Below are 20,625 nucleotides of genomic sequence, written 5' to 3' on the forward strand. Positions count from 1 at the left end.
CCTCCAAGGGCATTTCTTCTTCTTTCTTTCTTTTTTTTTTTTTTTTTTTTGCGGTGCTGGGGATTGAACCCAGAGCCTTGTGCTTGCAAGGCAAGCACTCTACCAACTGAGCTTTATCCCCAGCCCACTTCCAAGGGCATTTCAAGGAGAGGTGGACCTTTCCTTGTTCTTTTTTTTTTTTTTTTTTTTGCGGTACTGGGGATTTGAACCCAGGGCCTTGTGCTTACAAGGTAAGCTTTCCTTGTTCTTGATGGAGCTGCTTCATCACATTTTTCTTTTCTTTTTTAAAAATTTTATTTGGAGGGGCTGGGGAGATAGCTCAGTCAATAGAGTGCTTGCCTTGCAAGCACAAGGCCCTGGATTCGATCCCCAGCACCCAAAAAAAAAAAAAAAAAAAAATTTATTTGGAGACAGGTTCTCTCTAAGTTACTTAGGGCTTCACTATATTGCTGAGGCTGACTTTGAACTTGCAATCATACTGCCTTGACCTCCCAGGATGCTGGGATGACAGGCGTGTGGCCCCACGCCTGGCTTCCATCTCCTTTTTGGAAATAGGATTCCAGGGGGCCTGCTTGCTCTTCCATTCCTCTGTGAGCACCTGCTCACCTCAGCTTTCGACTGAGCTCTCTTTCGGAGGAAGCTAGGAGCCTCCAACCTAAACACCTCAGCTGACTTGGCAGATTCACCAGTAGGATGTAAATTCTCAAGGGACAGGACCAGGTCTAATGCACAGACAGCTCTGACCCCTGACTGGCTCCTGGGTGATGTGGGTGCTTAGTTTTTCCTCAAAAGCGTTTGCTTGAATTTATGCCCACTGATGTGACCCGCCCAAGCCCCCCTGACTCTTCTGTGTTTTGATTCCCTTGCTGCTGTTGATCTGGTGTGCCTTCAACTCACTTGGTGTTGGGTTTTGCTGTTGAAGGTAACGCCCCCCCTCCCAAGAAGATCACGTCCTGGTTTCTCTCCAAGGGGCAGGGAAAGACGCGGGATGACTCAGCCGACTACATCCCTCATGACATCTACGTGATCGGCACCCAGGAGGACCCCCTGGGGGAGAAGGAGTGGCTGGAGATACTCAGGCACTCCCTGCAAGAGGTCACCAGCATGACTTTTAAAACGGTGAGCAGTCGGCCACACCCCAGTGACACTCCAGGACAGGGGCTTTGCTCCTGAGAGCCTCTCAGGCTGGGGTAGCCTCCACCACCAGCTCTCCACCTCCACTGAGCCCGCCCCCTTAGCCACAGATGTACCCGGAGACTGTACTCAGACTGATGGGGGCAGCAGGCTATCCCTCACCTCCCTAGCCCCTGCTCGTAGGACATTTCCTGGAAATGTTGTCAGCCCAGATGTCACCTTAAGATGCTTTCCTCATGGCACGGCATCTTGAGGAGTGTCCTGGAGGGTTGGGGTTACAGACAGGGCTCTCCAGCCCCAGGGCCAGGGCCGGGCCATCCCCTGTGCTCTGGGCTCAAACGCTACACCATGGCCAAGCGGTGCAACGCTGTCCTCCTGCCAGGTCGCCATCCACACGCTCTGGAACATCCGCATTGTGGTGTTGGCCAAGCCAGAGCACGAGAACCGGATCAGCCACATCTGCACTGACAACGTGAAGACGGGCATCGCCAACACCCTAGGTGAGCGGGGAGGGAGCTGGGTTCTTGCAGCATCCTCTGCTTTGTCCTCCTCACCTGGCCACCTGGGACATATCTGGATTAAACCCTCAGAGTCTCCTCCTGGGTAAACCCTGGTGGTCGGTCTCCCTAGCCAAAACTCACCTGGGGTCTACACCAGCTCTGGCTAAAAGTGGGTTTTGACTCAGTAAGTCCTGAGTGGATCTTGGGATGCCAAGTCTAGCGATCCCCCAGGTGACCGCAATGCTGCCAGCCAGTCCGTGGGCTCCACTTTGTAAGCAAGAACCTAGAACAGGGGTCGCTGGCATGCGTGTGCTGGCAAGGGCCGGACGGTAACTGTCCCGGCTAGCTGCTCATCTCTGCCATCGCCACCTGTAAGCTGCCACAGGCCACACAGAACGTGAGCTAGGTGGCTGTGGTCGGGGCTGCTTTCCTTATAAATGAGGCTAGGACCGGCCACCGCTGCCACCCGTCACCCAGGTTGAAGCTGGAACCCAGCTGAGTCTGTGAGCTCCGGTCAGCCCTGCAAAGAACTGGAGCGGGAAGCCCAGCGTGGGAGCATGTGTGTACGTGTGTGCGACTGGGGCGCGCAAGCCTCTGTGGGCACGGCTCAGGACGTGTCTCCATGTGCTTGTGACTGTGAGTGTGCGAGTGTGCCACGCTGTGTCCGAGTGTGTGTGTGTGAGTGTTGGTCTGTTGCGAGTGTGTGGGGTGGGTGGGTACACACAGGCCGTGGTGGAGTCGGGGCTAGGCCAGTGGGTTCTGGTGGCTGGAGCTGGGGACAGAATGGAGTTGCAGAAGTGACTGGAAGTGGAGAGGTTGTTGTAATCCAGTGTGAGAAGCTCTTGGATTTTCTGCTGACGAACCTCAAACTGCCCCAGCCACATGCACTCACCTGTCCTCCCTTCCTTCTTAATGGAGGTGCGGGCGGCACCGGCTCTGCCCTATTTTGAGCGTAGCCCCTTTGCTGTCGGGGAACTTCCCCTTGTCTGGATTCCATTCCACCCTGGCTCCCTCCTTCCCCACCGTCTCAGGACCACAAGGTGAAGTTCACTTCATATATAACCACGCCTCAACCCGGCCCAGCTCCCATGGTCCGTCAGCCTCGGGGCAGTGAAGGCCTTCTGCGTGGACCCCACAGGAGGCTGTGGGCCAGCAGCTTTACCAGCATGAGCTGGCTTAACAGCAGCCCCCTGTGGGGAGGCACTGTTAGTGACCCAGTCACAGATGAAGGGACAGGACATGTGCATGTGTCCTAACTTGCCCAAGGCCCAGGGACAAAAAAGTGGTGGGTAGGGGTTCAAAACCAGATGTGGGTCCTTAGACCCACCTGCAGGAAGGGAGGAAGCTGGAAAGGAGAGGTCTTTGGGGGAGAGGCCGGGACCAGCCTGCAGCACTCGGCACAGGGCAGGGTGAGACCGGAGAGCAGGATGCCAGTGCCGGCCAGGCCCAGGACGGAGCCTCGCCAAGGCGCCAACCCTGCTGCAGGCTCCTCCTCTGGAACCTTGGGAGGCTGAGCCAGTGGCCTCTCAAATCCCTTCAGCGTACCTCCCCTGATCTGTGCAACCAAAGTTAAATGGGAGCCAGGTTGATGGTTTTAAATGTTCTAGTAGCCATGTTAAAAATAAAAAGGAAATGGGTGAAATTAGTTTTAAGAACAGATTTTACTGAAGCTCACACATCCAAAATGTTATCATTTCTATAGGCATCATTGCATATCCTACTGATTTTCTTAGCACGGATCACATGAGGGTTTTGCACTGAGAGCCCCTCTCATCTGGGATCAGCCGTGTTCCGAGGGCTCAGGTTGAGTGTGGCTGTGGCTCTCGCATTGGTCAGAGCATGTTCCCCATCTTCAGGCTGGGTTGGAAGACTTGCTGTGAAAGGCCAGCTTGTGAATATTACCAGGAGACTCTGTCGCAGCCCCTCAGCTCTGGGGAACCCTGAGGGCAGCTACACGCAGATGATACCTAGATGAAAGGGCAGAGCTGCGATGGAACGTTATTTGTGAATGCTGAAATCAGAATTCCGTATCTTAGCCAGGCACAGCACACCTGCCATCCCAGCAGCTCGGGAGGCTGAGGCAGGAGGATCTCGAGTTCAAAGCCAGCCTCAGCAAAGGCAAGGCTCTAAGCAACCCAGTGAGACCCTGTCTCTAAATAAAACACAAAATAGGGCTGGGGATGTGGCTCAGTGGTTGAGTGGCCCTGAGTTCAACCTCCAGTACCCCCCCAAATTATCTTAATATGCTATGAAAACTTATTTTTCTTTTGATTGTTTTCCCCGAACCATCTAAGAATGCCGGAACTGTTTTGGTTGGAGTAGGGCCAGCACTGGCCAGCTGGGGCCTTAGAGGCTTGTCAGGTGCACGTCCCTGGGCCCCAGAACTTCAGCTTTGGTAGCGATTTGGCTTCCAGGGGCTGCTCCATGAGTCCAGGAGTGCACTGGGAGCCACTTGTCCAGACTCGATCTCAGTGAGGCTTTGCTCTCCCCGGAGCAGAGTCGGCCAGCTGGGAGGTCAGTCCACCCAGCTGGGCCACCTCCTGCCGAGTCGTCTTCCCAGTCTTCTGGCCCGCCCACACCCCTGCCAGCCTCCTTCCTCTGCCCTGCTGAGGAGCCCACGGCCGTCGGCCCTCCGCCCGTCACCTCTCCCAGCCCATGCGACCCTGCTGGCGCTCTGCCCTTCCTCTCCTGCTTCTCTTGCTCTTTCTCAATGCCACCTCCTTACCCCTGACAAGTTTCCTGTTTGATTTTCTGACTCTCCTTCTCTTCCTTCCCTTTAGGGAACAAGGGAGCCGTGGGGGTGTCATTCATGTTCAATGGAACCTCATTGGGGTTCGTTAATAGCCACTTGACTTCTGGGAGTGAAAAGAAACTCAGGTAATGGGAACCACCCCCCAGGACACTGTGTCTGGTTATTTATCCAGGCAGCCCTCACACCCCTGAAGGCCCTGATGACCTAGTCAGTGCCCGTCCAGGACTATCTGGGTATCTGCCAGCCTTTAAGGGACCCCCCCACCAGTCTCAGTAGAGGCAACTAAAGCGGATGACTCTTGTCTGGAGGGCAAGTGTGACATTAGTGTCATTGACCTAGTAGACGTCTAGCCAGCACTCCATTTCCACAGGGAAACCTCACCTGGGCGTCCTTACAGAGCAAAGCCTGTTTGCTATAGGTGGCGGTCAGGGCGATGGCCTCTAGAATACCCACTGCTGAGCAGATTCCACTGCTCCAGCTCTGGTCCTCTGTTCCCAGCTTGGCCTCAAAAGCCCTGTCCCCTGCACAGGAAGGTGGTCTCTGTAGCAGGACTAGACACGTGGCTGCGTTGACCTCTGGCCATGGTGGAGTGGGCAGCTGTGACCTCATGCCAGATGACCGCTTCTTCCTTGCATTAGGCGCAACCAAAACTACATGAACATTCTCCGCTTCCTGGCCCTGGGAGACAAGAAACTGAGTCCCTTTAACATCACCCACCGCTTCACCCACCTCTTCTGGCTGGGCGATCTCAACTACCGTGTGGAGCTGCCCACCTGGGTGAGGAGAACTGCCTGGGGCTGGGTCTGCGAGGCAGAGGCCCCCGGGGTCAGCTCAGGACGGGCGGCCTGGAGACAGGACACAGGACACAGCGGGGTCGAGGAGTGCTCCTCAGGGCCCTGAGCTGTTCCACTGCAGAGCTTCAGTGTGGAACTCCCCTCATGTCAGCTGGTCACGTGACTGTCCCACCTACCCCTCCTCCCTGCCACTGCCCCTCAGTCATCCAGGAAGGGCAGGAGTCCGAGGGGATACAAGAGGTCACAGCCAGTCTCAAGAAGACATCCCTTGAGTTTGATGCCCTCCATTGGTCCCGGGGGAGAGGGGTGGGCAGAAGGGACCACAGGACTATGGTTGTGCCTAGTTCTCTTGGAAGCTGGGACAGGGAAGAGGTGAGGTGAAGAACAGTGAGTGCCCTTCTGCTTGGAGACTGGGGTTCACCTGCAGGCCCTAGATGCTTTGACCCTGTAGTCCTGTGAGGGAAGAAAGGAATCGAGCAGGACCTGACCTGGTGTGCAGATAGGGACACTGAGGCACGGGTAGACTTGAATACTGCTGAGGGTCACCAGGTACAGTGGTGCACACCTACAGTCCCAGCAACTTGGGAGGCTGAAGCAGGAGGATTGCAGTTTTAAGACCAGCCTCAGCATTTTAGGGAGGGCTTAAATAACTTAGTGAGACCCTGTCCCAAAATAAAGAAACAGAAAGGACTGGAGATGTAGCTCAGTGACAGAGTGCCCCCGATTCAATTCCCAGTACCAAGAAAAGGAAATTGCCGAGCGTTGAGTGTATGTGTGTTGAGAGTTGGGACCTGTCCCGTTCCTAGGCATCTCCCCACACGATCCCACATCCCTCAGTCGCCTCTGGGACTCCAGTGCCTCGGCAGCTCTGTAGAGACCAAGCAGGGGCATTTGTGGCTGGCTGGCTCTGGATCTGCCCAGCCGCATCCTTCCTCGTGAGACACCCCTGGGCAGCTTTCCTCTCCTCCCTTGTCTTTGAGCTGGCACATGGGACGGGCTGGCAGGGCCCCTCTTCCTGACCCTTCCTGATGAAGGGGCCATCACAGCTGCTCACCAGAGCAGAGGCTCAGCACCTGGTTCAAGTTCACAGAAGGGGTGGGAGGGAGGGCTCCTGGACCCAAGGGCAGCCAGCACCTTCCACCAATGTCACACTGACTCTTGGGGTCAGACCAGCTAGGATCAGGGAGGCAGATTCAGGCCCAGAGAGAGATTCAGGGGCTGGGGCTTCCCCTGTGTTCCTGGGCTGGCAGCAGGCAGGCCCCTCCCACAAAGGGCATGGGAAAAGCAGGAAACATACCTACCTGTCCCATCAGGGTTAGGCAGGATGATACCAAGTCAGCACACAAATACTAAAATCCGCATGCTAGTGTGGGCTAGCTAGCAGCTTCTGTCACTGGGATGACTGTACTGCTCTTCTAGGGTTTTCCATGTTAATTGGTTGAGTGCCAGGAAAGAGCAACCCCGGCTCCCCCCACCAGGGTCTGGACAGTGCAGGGACCATGGGACCCGGTGTGGCTGAACGGCCAGGTGAGGTGCCTCTTTAATGCGTGCTGGTGAAGGAGGCTTCTCACCTGGGCATGTCTCGCTCCAGGAGGCAGAAACCATCATCCAGAAAATCAAGCAGCAGCAGTACGCAGATCTGCTGTCCCACGACCAGCTGCTCACGGAGAGGAGGGAGCAGAAGGTCTTCCTGCACTTCGGTGAGAACACAGTCTGTCCTCTGCGCCCTTTCCAGCCGTCCTTCTGTCTCCCCAGACGTCCTCACCAGGGAAAGGATTGCCTCTGGGGGAGGGAAAATGGGCCAGGGCGGCGGGTGGGGAAGGACAACTGAAACCCCGTGTCTCTGCTTCAGAGGAGGAAGAGATCACGTTCGCGCCCACCTACCGCTTTGAAAGACTGACTCGGGACAAATATGCGTACACCAAGCAGAAAGCGACAGGGGTGAGTCCCTCAGAGTCCTCTCCTGCCCTCCTTGCCCAACTTGCCCCTCCCAGTCTGCTCCCAGAAAGGCAAAAGGGAATCGGAAAGCATTGGCTTCCAGGCAACAACAACAACGAAAAAAGGAAAGAAAGAAGTTAGAAGCCACGTGCTCATTGTGCCACGGTGCAGAAGCTAGGGACCTACCGCGAAGACTCGGACTGGCGCTTAGGTTTCATCTTCTGTCCAGATTTTTTTTTCCATGGTATTGGAATTGAACCCACAGGTGCTCCACCATGGAGCTACATCCCCAGCCCTTTTATTTTTTATTTTGAGCAGAGTCTCACCAAGTTGCTGAGGCTTTCAAACTTGTTATCTGACGGCCTCAGCCTTCCAAGTAGCTGGGATACAGGCACGCACCACCACACCAGCTATCCAGATATTCTAAAGGGATGGTCTGAAAGGATTTTAAATCACTATTTCCTTAACTGGGCTCCGAAGCTTATTTTTTTAAAAACCAGTCAACCAACCAAAAAAAAAAAAAACAAGTCCCATGATTGGGTGTGTTTGCTAAACTGACACGCGAATCCACATGACATAGTTTCTTCATTGCAGGATTTATCAGAGCCCTATGGGCTTCAGAGCATTACAGTCCCCCATAAAGAAATCCGTGTGTCAAGCTCAATTAGCCACAGAAGGCCAATTCATATCTCAGTGAAGCCACTTATGTCCCAAAGACTTATGTCCCAAAGACTATTTGGGGAAAGAGGCAATAGAACATTTATTTGTTCAAAGATATTTTCTGATGGCCTCTTGCTGATTAGGTGCTCTCCTAGATGCCACAAGGTCAAAGGTGGATAAAATGCCTGCCCCAGGGAGTTTTCAGCAGGAAAGACAAAGCAAATGTACAGTTGACTGTAACTGGGACAGAACGCCTTTCTGCAAAGTGAAACAGGAGCAATCAGGAGAGGAAATGGCCGCTGGGGCAGGGAGGAGCAGAAGGCTTTTTAGAGATGACATTGGAGGTGTGTGAAAGGCAGCGTGAGTTTGGACAGGCAGCCATGTCAAGGGGCAGAGGACTCAACACTTGAGGCCAGAGGAGGACCGGGCACCAGGAGCTGGAGTTGGTGCAGAGGTTTGGGTGGACTTGAAGAGATGGTTTGAATGGAATCTTGGAGGTGAAATGAGACAGTGAGAAGGTAAGGGTGGTTCTTCTGCTGGCACGCAGAAATGCAGACGCCTGGGCCTCATCCCCAGAGGTTCTGATGCAACAGGGTTAGCGACCCTGACCTCTGTGTTTATGGAGAACCGCAGGAGACCGCAATGTTGGGTGTTTGGTTACATGCATGCAAACATACATTCCCTTATTTATGATTCAGGAATTCCACTTCAGTGTGCACTTATTAAAAAATACTTCCTGGTGCATTTGTTCATCAAAAGATAAATACAAGAGCCACACATGGTAGCATGTGCCTGTAATCCCAGCAGCTCGAGAGACTGAGAGGATCGAAAGTTCAAAGCCAGCCTCAGCAACTTAGCAAGGCCCTGAGCAACTTAGTGAGAATACTATTTCAACAATAAAATGGAAGAACTTTTTTACAAGCCAACAATAGGGGTGAAAGGGCCAGACTCAAAAGAATAGATACTGAATGAATCCATTTATGTGAGTTGAAGACTGGCAAAATTGACTGAGGGAGACCTTGGTCTCCATGGTGTCCTCCAGGAGGGGGTGGTCTTGACAAGGAAGGGTCATGCAGAAATCTTCTGGGGTGATGGGAATCTTTTTTGTGATCTGAACTGGTTCAGCAGAGTGTATACAAGGTGGAAATTCATCCAACTGTGCACTCGCTGCATGTAAGTTGACCTCAAAAGGGGGAAAAGATAATGTGCTAGTCCAGAAAGTAGAGGCAATGAAACTAGAACATTCTTGAAATAAATTTGGTTAGAAAAAAGCAAGGGTAGGCTCTTTTAGGGTTACCTTTAGGTTTATAGACAGAAAAGAAAGAGCCAAGCTTGGGGAGTAAGAATATTGATTAAGGAGAGTTCTTGGCATTGCCTCCTTACCTGTCCATCTCACCCAATGGGTGTCTTGCTCACCACCATAGCCTGAGGCCCAGGAGATTCTGTTTGAATGATTCTGTGGGTGGTGGAGACCATGGCTGTGGCATATTTTTAAAGTAAGCAGCAAGAGATGATGGAGACTGAGCTGGAATACAAGTAGAGTGTTCATCTGAATCAGAAAGAAAGAGGAGGTGAGGAGCAGAGATGCGGAGGTGGTGTAGGGAGCAGGTGTGGGGCATAGGGAGGCCAGTGGGTCTTGCTCAGAAGCGGGGATCAGGACCTCTCGAAGTGGGGGGCACAGCAGTGCAGTTGGGACTTGAGGCAGGTTAAACATTGAAGGCCACCAATGGGGAAAACCTATAAGGAACCAACAGCAGTTGAATTTGAGAATTGCAGAAGCCACCAGTTGATCTTTTTTTATTTTTATTTTTTAACTGATTTAAAGTAAAAAGTCACAGGCCCTTTACAACGTGTGACTTTGATTTGCAGATGAAATACAACTTGCCCTCCTGGTGTGACCGAGTCCTTTGGAAGTCTTACCCGCTGGTGCATTTGGTGTGTCAGTCTTACGGTGAGTGGAAAGGGCCCTGGGAGAGGATCCGGTCCTGAGAACAGCAGCAGGGTTGGGAGGCCTCGGTCAGCTCATTGTAAAGTGGGAGGACTCCTGCTTGCCTAAGGAGTCGACATTCCCATCCACATAGGGGCTGTAGCATAATAAATGGTCCCTGCTTGTGGTGACTTTTGCATTATGAAGCCCCCCCCCATTTTTTTTTAAGAAATTCAGTTTTATTTCTTTTGAAAAGGATCATATTAAATTTGAGTATATGAAAGTGGTGTTTTGTAGTTAAAAAATGGTCAACTGATGGACATTTATGTAATTCAACTTAATACACATCAGAAGAATAGCCACATACATTTGTACAAATAAACTGAGTTAAATCAATGAAAAGGCATAATACCCAGGTAGAGTGGTGCATACGCTCGGAAGACTGAGGCAGGAGGATTGCAAGGTTGAGGCCAACCTTGGCAACTTAGCGAGACCTTGTCTCAAAATAAGAGACTGTCTCAAAATAAAATTAAAAGGCTTGGATTGTAACCCAGTGGTTAAGTGCCCCTGGGTTCCATCTCCAGTACAAGGAGGGGAGAAAAGGTATAATAAACAATATTAAAGTAAATTAAATAATTATGGAATATGTTGTCAGAATGATTAAGAAAAAAATGTAGAACTTTGAAGTTTAAGGGATGCCAGAGGTGTTCTTAATCATTAGCATGTTTATTCTTAAACCTACAGATTAGTTTCCATTACTTGCAGAGAGAGACCTTAAAAATTCATAGAGCAGAGTCATTTGGAATACTTTACTAAGAATCATGGTATTACTTTAAAACATTGCAAATTCCCAGACAGTGGCCTCCCTGGCACTGCCCACGAGCAGTCACAGGCCAGAGACCCGCCCCCCCATAGGCCTTGTGATCCTGACCCCTCCAGCAAGGCCCCCTCACCTGGAGGAGAGGACTGGGAGGGGTCGTGGCCACCTTTGTGTATCACCCTCTCTGGAGGCCAGCAAATCCCAACATTGAACTCTGGGCCCATGTGCTGAGCTGATTTCCATTCTTTCCATTTGTGCATGTCACCTCTCCCTAGAAGGGCCCAGAGCAGCTACCCAGGAGAGTTTAGCCTGTGTACCCTGCATATTCGACTCTGAACTGTCTCCCAGAAGTGGCCTGACAAGACACACTTCCCACAACACCTTTAAGTGTGTGGAGAGGCAACCTCCTCTCCCACAGCCATGGCCACGGCCCAACTCTACCTTCAAAACCCAAAAGTGCCCATTTCCCACCCTCTTCCTGTAGTCTCCTCCTTTTTTTCCCTCTGTGTCCCCCTCTACCCCTGAGCTCACCTGAGGACCTGTGACCCTTCCCTGCCCCACGAGGGGCCAATTGCATCAATATTTCTCCTCCTGACCTCTGCAGACCCAGGGTCAATTCTTACCTCTGGGGAGATTCAGCCCTCTGCCCTCCTTAGGCCCCTGTGCAGGGAGCCAGGAGGGCGTGGGAATCTTAGAATCAGCACTTCCTAAACCCCAGTGTCTTCAAGCAGCAGCCCTCTCTTTGCTCCCAGTCCCCCTGGCTGGACTGAATGTGGACGGCTGGTGTCTGCTCTGTCATGCTGGCTGGGCACATTCAGGCAGGAGCCCCGGGGTTTCCAATCTCAGGCTTCCCAGCTGCAGGTCTCAGCCCGTCCCTGCCGGGGTTTGCCATCCGTGGCTTGACAGGATGGGCTTCTCTGCCCACTTAGAGATGCCTTCCCCGCCCGCAGGCAGTACCAGCGACATCATGACAAGCGACCACAGCCCCGTCTTCGCCACATTTGAGGCAGGGGTCACCTCCCAGTTTGTCTCCAAGAACGGTAAGCGCTGAGCAGTGTCCCTTTCCCTATTTTCCTCAAAGACAAGGGATCTCGGGCACTTGTCTTCTGGCCGCAGCTGTCGATTGTCTATGTTGGACGAAGGCCTGCGCTTCAGGACAGATCCACAGTCCGTCATGTCCAGGCCTCATCACAATTTCGAACACTGAATTTGGCAAATGCAGCGGCCTTTGAAACTCGAACTCGGTGTAGTCTGAAAACCTGGGGAAATCAGTGCCTATTGAGATGTAGCCTATCTACCACCAAAGATGATTCCGGGGATGTGGATAGAATGAAGGTTTATTAGTGATGGTTTGCTCTTATAAGTTTCGAATTTGCCTCTTCCATGTCACTGAGTCCACTGGTTTCCTCTCAGTGTGGTGGTATATCCTTCATTACCTTCACATTTTAGAAGTGAGTCTCTTTTAAGTAAATGTTGATGTGGTTGGTTACGTAGTAGGCCTGAGGGTGAGAATTTGGAGGTGGCAGTAGATGGCTGAGTCTGGGGGACACTGGAGTAAGTGATGCTTAGATTCACAGGTAGTTTCTCAGATTTCCCAGCCCAGTCCTGGTAATGTAGCCTGATTGCCAGGCTACCCTCATCCCAGCCGGTAATGTGTCCACCGGCCTGCATCCTGGATTCATTCGCCTGCCATCTCTGCCCACTCCCTATTCTGTGCAGCATACAATTCAGACTCGATGACAAAGACTGAGTGTGGGGGATCTGAGGACAGGCAGGGAAAGACTGTCCAGCTCAGTGCCCTTCGTCCCGGGGGACAGAAGTATGATTGGGACTCTCCCTGATATGCTCTTCCTTGCCTTGTTGTGGGCCTGACATCTGTGGCCTCAGCAATGTGACCTTCCCTCTCCACTAGTCTTGGCCCTCCATCCGCTTCCTTCCCAGCCTTACCACTGTGCTCTACAGAACCTTCTGGGCTTTAGGTTCCACCTCTTCCTCGCTCCCACTCATCTGCCGGCTCTCTGAGTGCCTGCCGTGTCTTCTCCCCGTCTCTTGCTGGAACATCCTCTCTGTTGGGCTTGACTTCCTCTCACGGGGACTCAGTCCATGGCAGATGCTCAAAAATACTGGTTACCTGGATTGAGCTCTGATTACGTATCCACTACAGCAGTCTGGTCTGGGTGCTGTGGGGCTTAGAAGGAGAAAGAAAAGATGGAAGGATGTGAAGAATGGAGGAAGGAAATGTTTGTTCTTTCTCTCAAGTGGCTCAGAATTCATACAGATGGACAGAACTCTTGTTTGAAACCAGCTTAAGGAAAAAGCACGCTGAAAGAACACAGTCATAACTAGCACCAGTGCTCTGTGGAGCCCAGAGCAAGGCCTGGGGAGAGCCACGCACCTAAGCAAGGAAGAGCAGGTGTCCCCCCCTGTCTGGATTCAAAACTGAACAGACTTGCATTCTGAGCATCTGGGCTGTTGCACTAACTCTGATGAAACTAGTGGGGAGATTGTCTGGTGAGATTAAGAGGGTTCCCAAGGCCACACAGCTTTGGTAGCAAAACTGAGAGTCGATCCTGTCTCCTTGGATTCTTTTTCCATTCTGCTCTCCACATGGCCAGCTCGTGATTGGTTAGAAAGATGGTACCTGTCACCTGGAGTACTCAGCAGGGGTGGGAGATTTCACTGTAGCCTCACCTGGAGGAAAACTTTTCTTTCCACCTCCTCTCGGCTTCCTGGGACCATAAGCGGGAGCTGGGCTTGGGGAAGGAGCTCCCGGAGGAGAGAGGCCGACAGGAAACTCTGGGCCGCCAGGCAGGCGGCACTGCGGAAGCCTTGCTTTCACCCGTTCCAGGTCCCGGGACTGTGGACAGCCAAGGGCAGATCGAGTTCCTCGCATGCTATGCCACCCTGAAGACCAAGTCCCAAACCAAATTCTACCTGGAATTCCACTCGAGCTGTTTAGAGAGTAAGTGGCCTTTTGGGTGGGACCGGCCACCACTCTTTCTCATAAATCCTTTCCATAAATGGTGTCCTGCTCCATTTCTCCTCTCCCTGGAAAGGACTCTCAGCTGGGCCTTGGTGAAGTCAGGGAGGTGGGCTGCCCAGGGACATCCTGCAGCCATTGATTTTTGGACCTCTCTGCTCCTGGGAGCAGCTGGCTCCTCTCCTGGCCCCTTAGCAGACTGTAACGCACTTGAGTTTGCCCCAAGCTGGGCAGAGAGTCCTGGGCAAAGTTCTGGAGCTTGTGAAGGCCAGCACAGGGCCTGAAGAGCTGCTGCCACCAACCCACCATTGCCCTGGCCCCTGTTGCTCTGTAGATACCACCAGCATCTTTCCCCAGTGGCCAGTAGCTTCCAAAAGCAAGCTGGAGCTGGACAGCCTCCTCGGCTGGCAGCATTTAGCGCCACCTGTGTTTAGGAAACACCCTTTCTGGGTGACATTTCTAGGCAGATTGTCTACAGCTCTTCCAAGGCAGGAGATGTGCATGATTCCTAGTTCTCACTGGTTGGTCTGGATAGTGGTGCGGAGGAGGGAGGGAGTCCGTTCCACAGTGGAGGTGTAGCTGTGCTGCTTCCAGAAACCAGGAATGCTGCCAGCTAGAATTCTGCCCCCTGCATCCCTTCCTCTGCTGTCTCAGCAAGACCCAGTCCTGGTGATAGAACAGCCTTTGCCACCAAGTCCCCAGGCCCCAAGCAGGGTCAGAGCAGTTCCAAAAAGGTTGAGGATTTTTTGTGCGGGTGTTTTTAATAAACTCTCGAGACATTTGCATACATTTCTATGGAAACAGCCTATTAGGAAGCTTAAATTAGAATTTCAAAAGGCTGCTATCTTGAGTGGCGTGGGACGAGCTGTCATGTTTCCTAATCTTCTTGCCTATGATGTGATGATTTCTCTGTTGCCCGGTTTGTTGCATAGAACCGAAAAGGAGGGGGGATCTCCCTGATTTTCCTAAAAATACTTGGAGCATGTTGGCAAATGACCATTTCCTGCACAGAAACAGAATCCCAACGAGCCTGGTTTCTAAATGCAGCTGAGGCCCCCAAAGATTTAAGAGGAGGGGGACCATCTTCCTTGGCTGGGGGACACCCCAAGGTATCTTCTCTGTCTTGTCCTGGGCCCGTCTTCCTCACACAGTCTTCTTGTCCTTCAACAGGTTTTGTCAAGAGCCAGGAAGGAGAAAATGAAGAGGGGAGCGAAGGGGAGCTGGTCGTGAGGTTTGGCGAGACCCTTCCCAAGGTAATCGAAGATGAGGATGTTTCCCAAGGAATATCGTAGTCACCGGGCCAGCACTACTGGCCCAGGGCAGAGCTGTGACCTGGCGCCTCTGGATCATAGAAGGGGTCTCACCACGTGGTTTTGCAGAAAAAGAAACTGAGGTGCAGGGTCAGAGGCACATTCACGAGTGGCAGCCCAGGACTTGGTGCCACGGGTGCCCTTCTGTGCTTGTTCCCCTGTTCAGTGCTGGCTCACAGGCAAGTCAAGGCCTGGAGAGCCTGTGGCTCCGCTGTACACTTGCGTACAGGAAGTTCGTGAGGTGGCCGAGGCCCAGGTGGGCTGGGTGTGTTGCGAACAGGCAGGCCAGCCTTCGTGGGAGCACATTGTCTTTATGTAGAAAGATGGTTTTCCACCGAAGTTGCTTTCGTGCTGCTAAATTGATGGTAGAGGTGTTTGCTGTCACGGAACATGAGCTCCTTGGGTGTTCCAGATGTGCGTGCTGGGAATACAGTGGAGTAGGACACTGTTCTTTCTCACATCACGAGGTAGGGGTAGAGAGAAGGGGAGTCTGGGGCCAGGTGGATCTGTCAGAGGAGGTGGGTTTCCTGAACTACCCCGGAAGGTTCCCTCAGAGGTAATGCCTGAAGTGAGTTTTAAAGGACAACTTTCAGTAGATGAAGGACCTCGTTCCTCCTGGGCTGGGCTGGGTCCAAGGCAGGTTTGGGGACGGCTGGGTTACCCATACTGGCATTAACCATTGCCTGGAACCCACCCTTGGCCGCATAAGGAGGCCGTATCATCTCAGGAACAGAGGCAGGGCCTAAACTCAGAGGCCTCAGCCAGTTCACGTGGCTCTCCTTGGAGGCCTGTGCTGAGGCCCTGGCAGCTGTCATAGTCCCCATCTGGGACCACCTCAGGGCTCCAAGTAGACATTTGTGTCCCATCTGGCTGGACCTCTTCTCCCAGTTGCTCCCACACGGGACCTGTATTGTTAACTTCTTTGGTGACACCAGCATCCCAGTTCCCATGGTGTGTCCACCCTGGTCCAGCTTGGGACCGCTGGATACCCTGTCTCCCTCTAGACACCCCATCCTAACTCTCGCCAAGTCCTGCTGCTCTTGTTGTTTCTGTCCCCTCTCCTCTGTCCTGTGCCACCTTCCAGGACTCTCCACTTCTCTCTCCTGCTCATGGATCTTTCTGGAGGGCCGGTCTGACCTTGGCATCCACCTGTTTATCAGACCGACTTCAGGGTGCCAGGTGGGGTGGCCTCCCCAGCCTCATCTGCTCCCCCAGCAGCTTGGGGCCTTCACCCAGCTCTGCTCCAGAACTTCCACCACTGCTTCTGCCTCTGCTTCTCTTCTCCCTTCTAATCCCTGCAGCCTGGAGAGGATGGGGTCCTGAGTCAGCAGACCCAGCCCTGGACCTAGGTCTATAACTTGGAGCAGACATCACCACCTGTCAGTGAGCAGAGTGGTGGGTGTAGTCCTTGAACCTCAGAATGCCTCAGCCTTTTGCAATTTTCAATCATTTGTTCTGGAACTTTCTGAATAGAGAAATAGCAAGTCCATCCTGACAGACAACATGGTGCCTAGAGCACAGCACCAGGGGACAGCGTAGAGCAGCACGTGACCTTACTATGACACCCCTCTGTGCTGGAGTCCTTGAGGGAAACTTTAAGTTGTACAAATAACATAAATTGCAGCTGGCATGCGGGAGCCAAGGGCACAGAGAGCCCCTCCCTGTACTGGCTCCACCAGGCCCTCCACAGGTGAGGATTACCGTTCACCCAGCAGGTACAAAGCCTGGCATGAACCTGCCCCGACCTAGGCCAGCAGAGCCTCCAGGAGCCCACAGTCCTTGGCCCTTCTTAGAGCAGGAAGCTGGGGACAGTGTGGATGAGGAGTCTATCTGTTGATCACTGAGCCACACACTGAGTGTCCAGCAACCTGCAGGACTCTCCAGCCCAACAGGGTGGGCGTCTGCTTCAGGGAGGCACAGGCTGCCTCTTCCCCACCAGGGGTCAGGCCTGTGGTGTCAGCACTGATCCAGCCACAGACCTATGAGGGATTGAGGGAAGGGCAGTGACCTGTCAGGGGGAATCTGGAGCAGAATGGGGCACAGGAGTCATTCAAGACCGGCCCCTGGCCCCTCTCCCAGGGAAGAAAGGGAGGCGGGCAATGGACATGGACGTAGGAGGCCTGAGCGCAGGTGGTAGGGTACCGGGAGGAAAACGAGCTCCGCCTGGCCGGGCAGGCTCTACCTGCCAGCTCCTACCTGCGCGCTCCGCCACAGAGAGCCGAGAGTTGAGTCTGGTCAAGACAGAACATCTTCTGTCCTGTTTCCCCGTGCATTCCCCACACTGAGAGGGGACACCTAATCTACCTGTTCCTCTGCGGGCCTGCTCACCCGCTCCACCTGTTGGCTTGAATCCCGTGTCTCCTCTCTACAGCTGAAGCCCATTATCTCCGACCCTGAGTACCTGCTGGACCAGCACATCCTGATCAGCATTAAGTCCTCTGACAGTGACGAGTCCTACGGTAAGCATCCTACGACAGGTACGACGCCCGCCTGTGAGCCCGCCGCTCTAGCGAGGAGGCAGTGGCAGCTCCCTGGAACACTGACCTGCCACTCCTATCTATCCTACTGCTCCTTCCCTGTCTCGGGGCTGCTAATAAAGGGACTTTGACTAGTTACATTCCTGTCCCCTGAAGCTTCTGGGCATAACAGCAACAGCTCCCGTTCAGCAAAACGTCCTGTGGGCCACACCTGTGGCAGGTGCTTTGTGGGTGTTGCTTGATTTAATCCTGATGAGAGCTTACAAAGTAGGTCCTATTTAATCCCCCAATGAATAGGTACAAACTGAGGCTCAGAGAGATCAAGTCGCTTGCCCAAGTCGCACAGGTACTAACTGACTGAGTCCTGATTTGAACCCAGGTCTGCCAGTACTGCTGTGTTTCTCATGGACAAGCCAGCTTCCCAGGTTGTTTCTTTTTTCTTTCTTTCTTTCTTTTTTTTTTTTTTTTAATTTTTTTATTTTTTAGATTTTTTGCAGTACAGGGGATTGACCTCAGGGGTTCCCTACCACGGAGCTACCCACTAGTCCTTTTTATTTGTTTGTTTTTAATTTTGAGACAGGGTCTCACTAAGTTGCTGAGGCTGGTCTCAAACTTGTGATCCTCCTGCCTCAGCCTCCAAAGTCACTGGGATTACATGTGTGCCCCACCGCACCTATTTTAGGTTTTTGTTCTGTGTAGAAGTTTTAAACTCGTCTATCCTTTTACCTGTCCGTCTTATCATTTCTTATGTCGCTTGGAGCCCTGGGAAGTTAGCATCCCCTACAGCAAACAGGTTAGCATTTAATTCTGTTGTTTTGGCGGCTTTCTAGGATTTGATTTTTCTTCTCACATTGACTAATCCACAGGGAGTTCATTTTACTTTGAGGTTTGAGACATTTGCCCCAAATTGCTATAGTCGTTCTAAAGGTTTAGTAATGGATCCCTGCCTGGCCACTGTTTCCGGGGACCGTCTTCCTGTGGTCAAGCTGTCTTCAGGCTGATGCTCAGTGTCTGTCCCATGACATGGTCGAGTCTTGACAGGGCTGTTCTCTCCCTTCCCCCGCAGGCGAGGGCTGCATTGCTCTTCGGCTGGAGGCCACAGAAACCCAGCTACCCATCTATACCCCTCTCACCCACCATGGAGAGATGACGGGCCACTTCCGGGGGGAGATTAAGCTGCAGACCTCCCAAGGCAAGAAGAGGGAGAAGCTCTATGGTAAGTGAGCCCCCAGCCCTGGTCAGTCACTGTGCTGGGAATAGATATGCGGCTTCTCTCAGCAAAGCTTTCCACTGCAGCTCAGAGCAGAACCCAGTTGAAAAATTTCCTAGCCCATGTGACCCGTTTCCACCTGATCCAAGAGTTTCTCTAAAACCCCAAAGCCTGGCAGCCCCAGATCACCCTCGCCAACCTTGATCAGCTTACATTTTTTTGAAAAAGACTTTTATTTATTTATTTATTTATTTTAAACGTGGTGCTGGGGATCCAACCCAGTGCCTCACGTGTGCTGGGCAAGTGCTCCACCACTGAGCCCCAGCCCAGCCCTCGGCTTACATTTTTAAGGGCATAATTTGTGAAATCCTCAGAGCTCCTACTCTCACCCTCTCAGTCTTCAGGCCTTGCCACTCCCTGTTAGGGCCTCTACCATGAGGACCAAGACTGCAAAATAAACCTACCTGGCATGAAGCCCACCTCTCCAGGCCACCAAGCAGAACAGACCAAAGTCATGCCGCAGCTGAGGGTTAGCTTTTCCTGTCCTTCCCATGGCCCTTGTGCCCACTCACATGAGCGACGTACCCTCTCACCCACCGACACCCCTCCTCGGGGTCCCCACCAGGGGTTCTGGACCTCCCGATTCACTTTCATCCACCACATGCACCTAGAAGAGCCCTGGCCCGTCCCATCCTCACTACGTGTTTTTGACTTTTCCTTGACCAGCTGCCTCCAAAATGGCTGCATCCTCTAGTCTTCTGTGTGCTCATACCCTTTCCAACTTGAACTCAAATATTTCTGTCTTATCAAAAGCCATTCACCTACTTTGACTGACTGTTGGGAGGATTCATTTATTGTGGTTCTCAAAAATGACACCAAGTGCTGTGCACAATGGAGCACATGGCTGGGGGAGGGGGCGAGGCAGGAGGATTTCAAGTTCAAAGCCAGCCTCAGCAACTTAGCAAGGCCTTAAGCAACCTGGTGAGATGCTCTCTCAAAATAAAAAAGGCCAGGAATATGACTCAGTGGTTAAGCACCCCTAGGTTCAATCCCTGGTACCTACCCCCCAAAATGACACAAGGACTGGGGATGTAACTCAGTGGTACCGTATTGTTTCATGTGAACAAGGCCCTGGGTTTGATCCCCAGCACTGCAAATAATAATAATAATAAATGGCACCAGTGCAGCCATCTTCTGTGACAGTGACTCATTGCAGGTATTGAAACACCAGCCTGGGAGCCATTCCCTACCTGTGCCTAGAGGAGACCCTGTGGATCATCTCTTAGCTAAAACTTGTCACCACCCCACCATAAGGATACAGGAGGTGGCCAAGAGGCTGGGTAGAGTGGCTTATACATTTAATCCCAGCCACTCAGGAGGCTGAGGCAGGAGCATCCCAAGTTCAAGGGATGATCAGCAATTTACAGAGGCCCTGTCTCAAAATAAAAAGGGCTGGGTACGTAGTTCAGTGGTAAAGCACCCCAGGTTCAATCCCCCTACCAAAGAAAAAAGATAGCAGAATGTGGCCAAGAGACTCTAATAGTATAATGAGAACACAAGAGTGTATCTAGATTTGAATTTGCCATTTTTTTCTTATTCTCCCCAAAGTTTCTGTGTCAAGTATTTCTTCCTTTGTACACAAGGAACAAATGATCCCCCCATTTCTGTCTTTAATTTTTGCTTTAAAGAATTCAATTGACAACGCCTAAGTGAATTGGGCTTGAACTAAATTCTTGATAAACAGAACAATCCTCTCATAAATGTCCACCATCTCATTTATCTCTTGAAATAGCCCTAGGAGCCAAGTGTGGTTATCTCTTTGGCAGGTGGGGAAGCTGAGGCAGAGGGGCTCAGGGGCTGGCTGAAGCTCACGGCCCTAGGGAGTGGCAGGGCCAGGTTTCCTCCAGTGCCAAGTGTGAACTGCTCCGTGTGATGGTTTTCCCGCCTCTCCCTCACACCAGGAGGTGCCCTGGCCCATCAGGGGTGCTGCCTCTGGGCCGTGGTTCCCCCTTTGCCCTGTGGGAGCTCCTTCCCCTAACAGTACAGAGGGCCACCCTAACCCTAACCCTAACCAGCAACCGCAAGCCAGAGTCAGGTAGGGGTCCCGGCTCCCCGTTAAGCCC

General features: G+C 52.5%; 1 protein-coding gene across 1 annotated transcript in view; it reads left to right on the top strand.

Annotated features, from left to right (window-relative positions):
* Inpp5d (inositol polyphosphate-5-phosphatase D) overlaps positions 1-20,625 on the top strand; it is a 115,698-nt gene that overhangs the window by 86,273 nt on the left and 8,800 nt on the right. Inside the window, exons 12-23 of the mRNA XM_047545804.1 lie at positions 923-1,119; positions 1,517-1,634; positions 4,415-4,511; positions 5,025-5,163; positions 6,772-6,880; positions 7,033-7,121; positions 9,648-9,729; positions 11,476-11,565; positions 13,374-13,487; positions 14,676-14,758; positions 17,187-17,274; positions 18,359-18,508. Of these exons, the coding sequence (XP_047401760.1) occupies positions 923-1,119; positions 1,517-1,634; positions 4,415-4,511; positions 5,025-5,163; positions 6,772-6,880; positions 7,033-7,121; positions 9,648-9,729; positions 11,476-11,565; positions 13,374-13,487; positions 14,676-14,758; positions 17,187-17,274; positions 18,359-18,508 (1,356 nt within the window). The remainder of the gene's footprint in view (positions 1-922; positions 1,120-1,516; positions 1,635-4,414; positions 4,512-5,024; positions 5,164-6,771; positions 6,881-7,032; positions 7,122-9,647; positions 9,730-11,475; positions 11,566-13,373; positions 13,488-14,675; positions 14,759-17,186; positions 17,275-18,358; positions 18,509-20,625) is intronic.

This window comes from Sciurus carolinensis, chromosome 3 (assembly GCF_902686445.1).
Source record: "Sciurus carolinensis chromosome 3, mSciCar1.2, whole genome shotgun sequence".
NCBI lineage: Eukaryota > Metazoa > Chordata > Mammalia > Rodentia > Sciuridae > Sciurus > Sciurus carolinensis.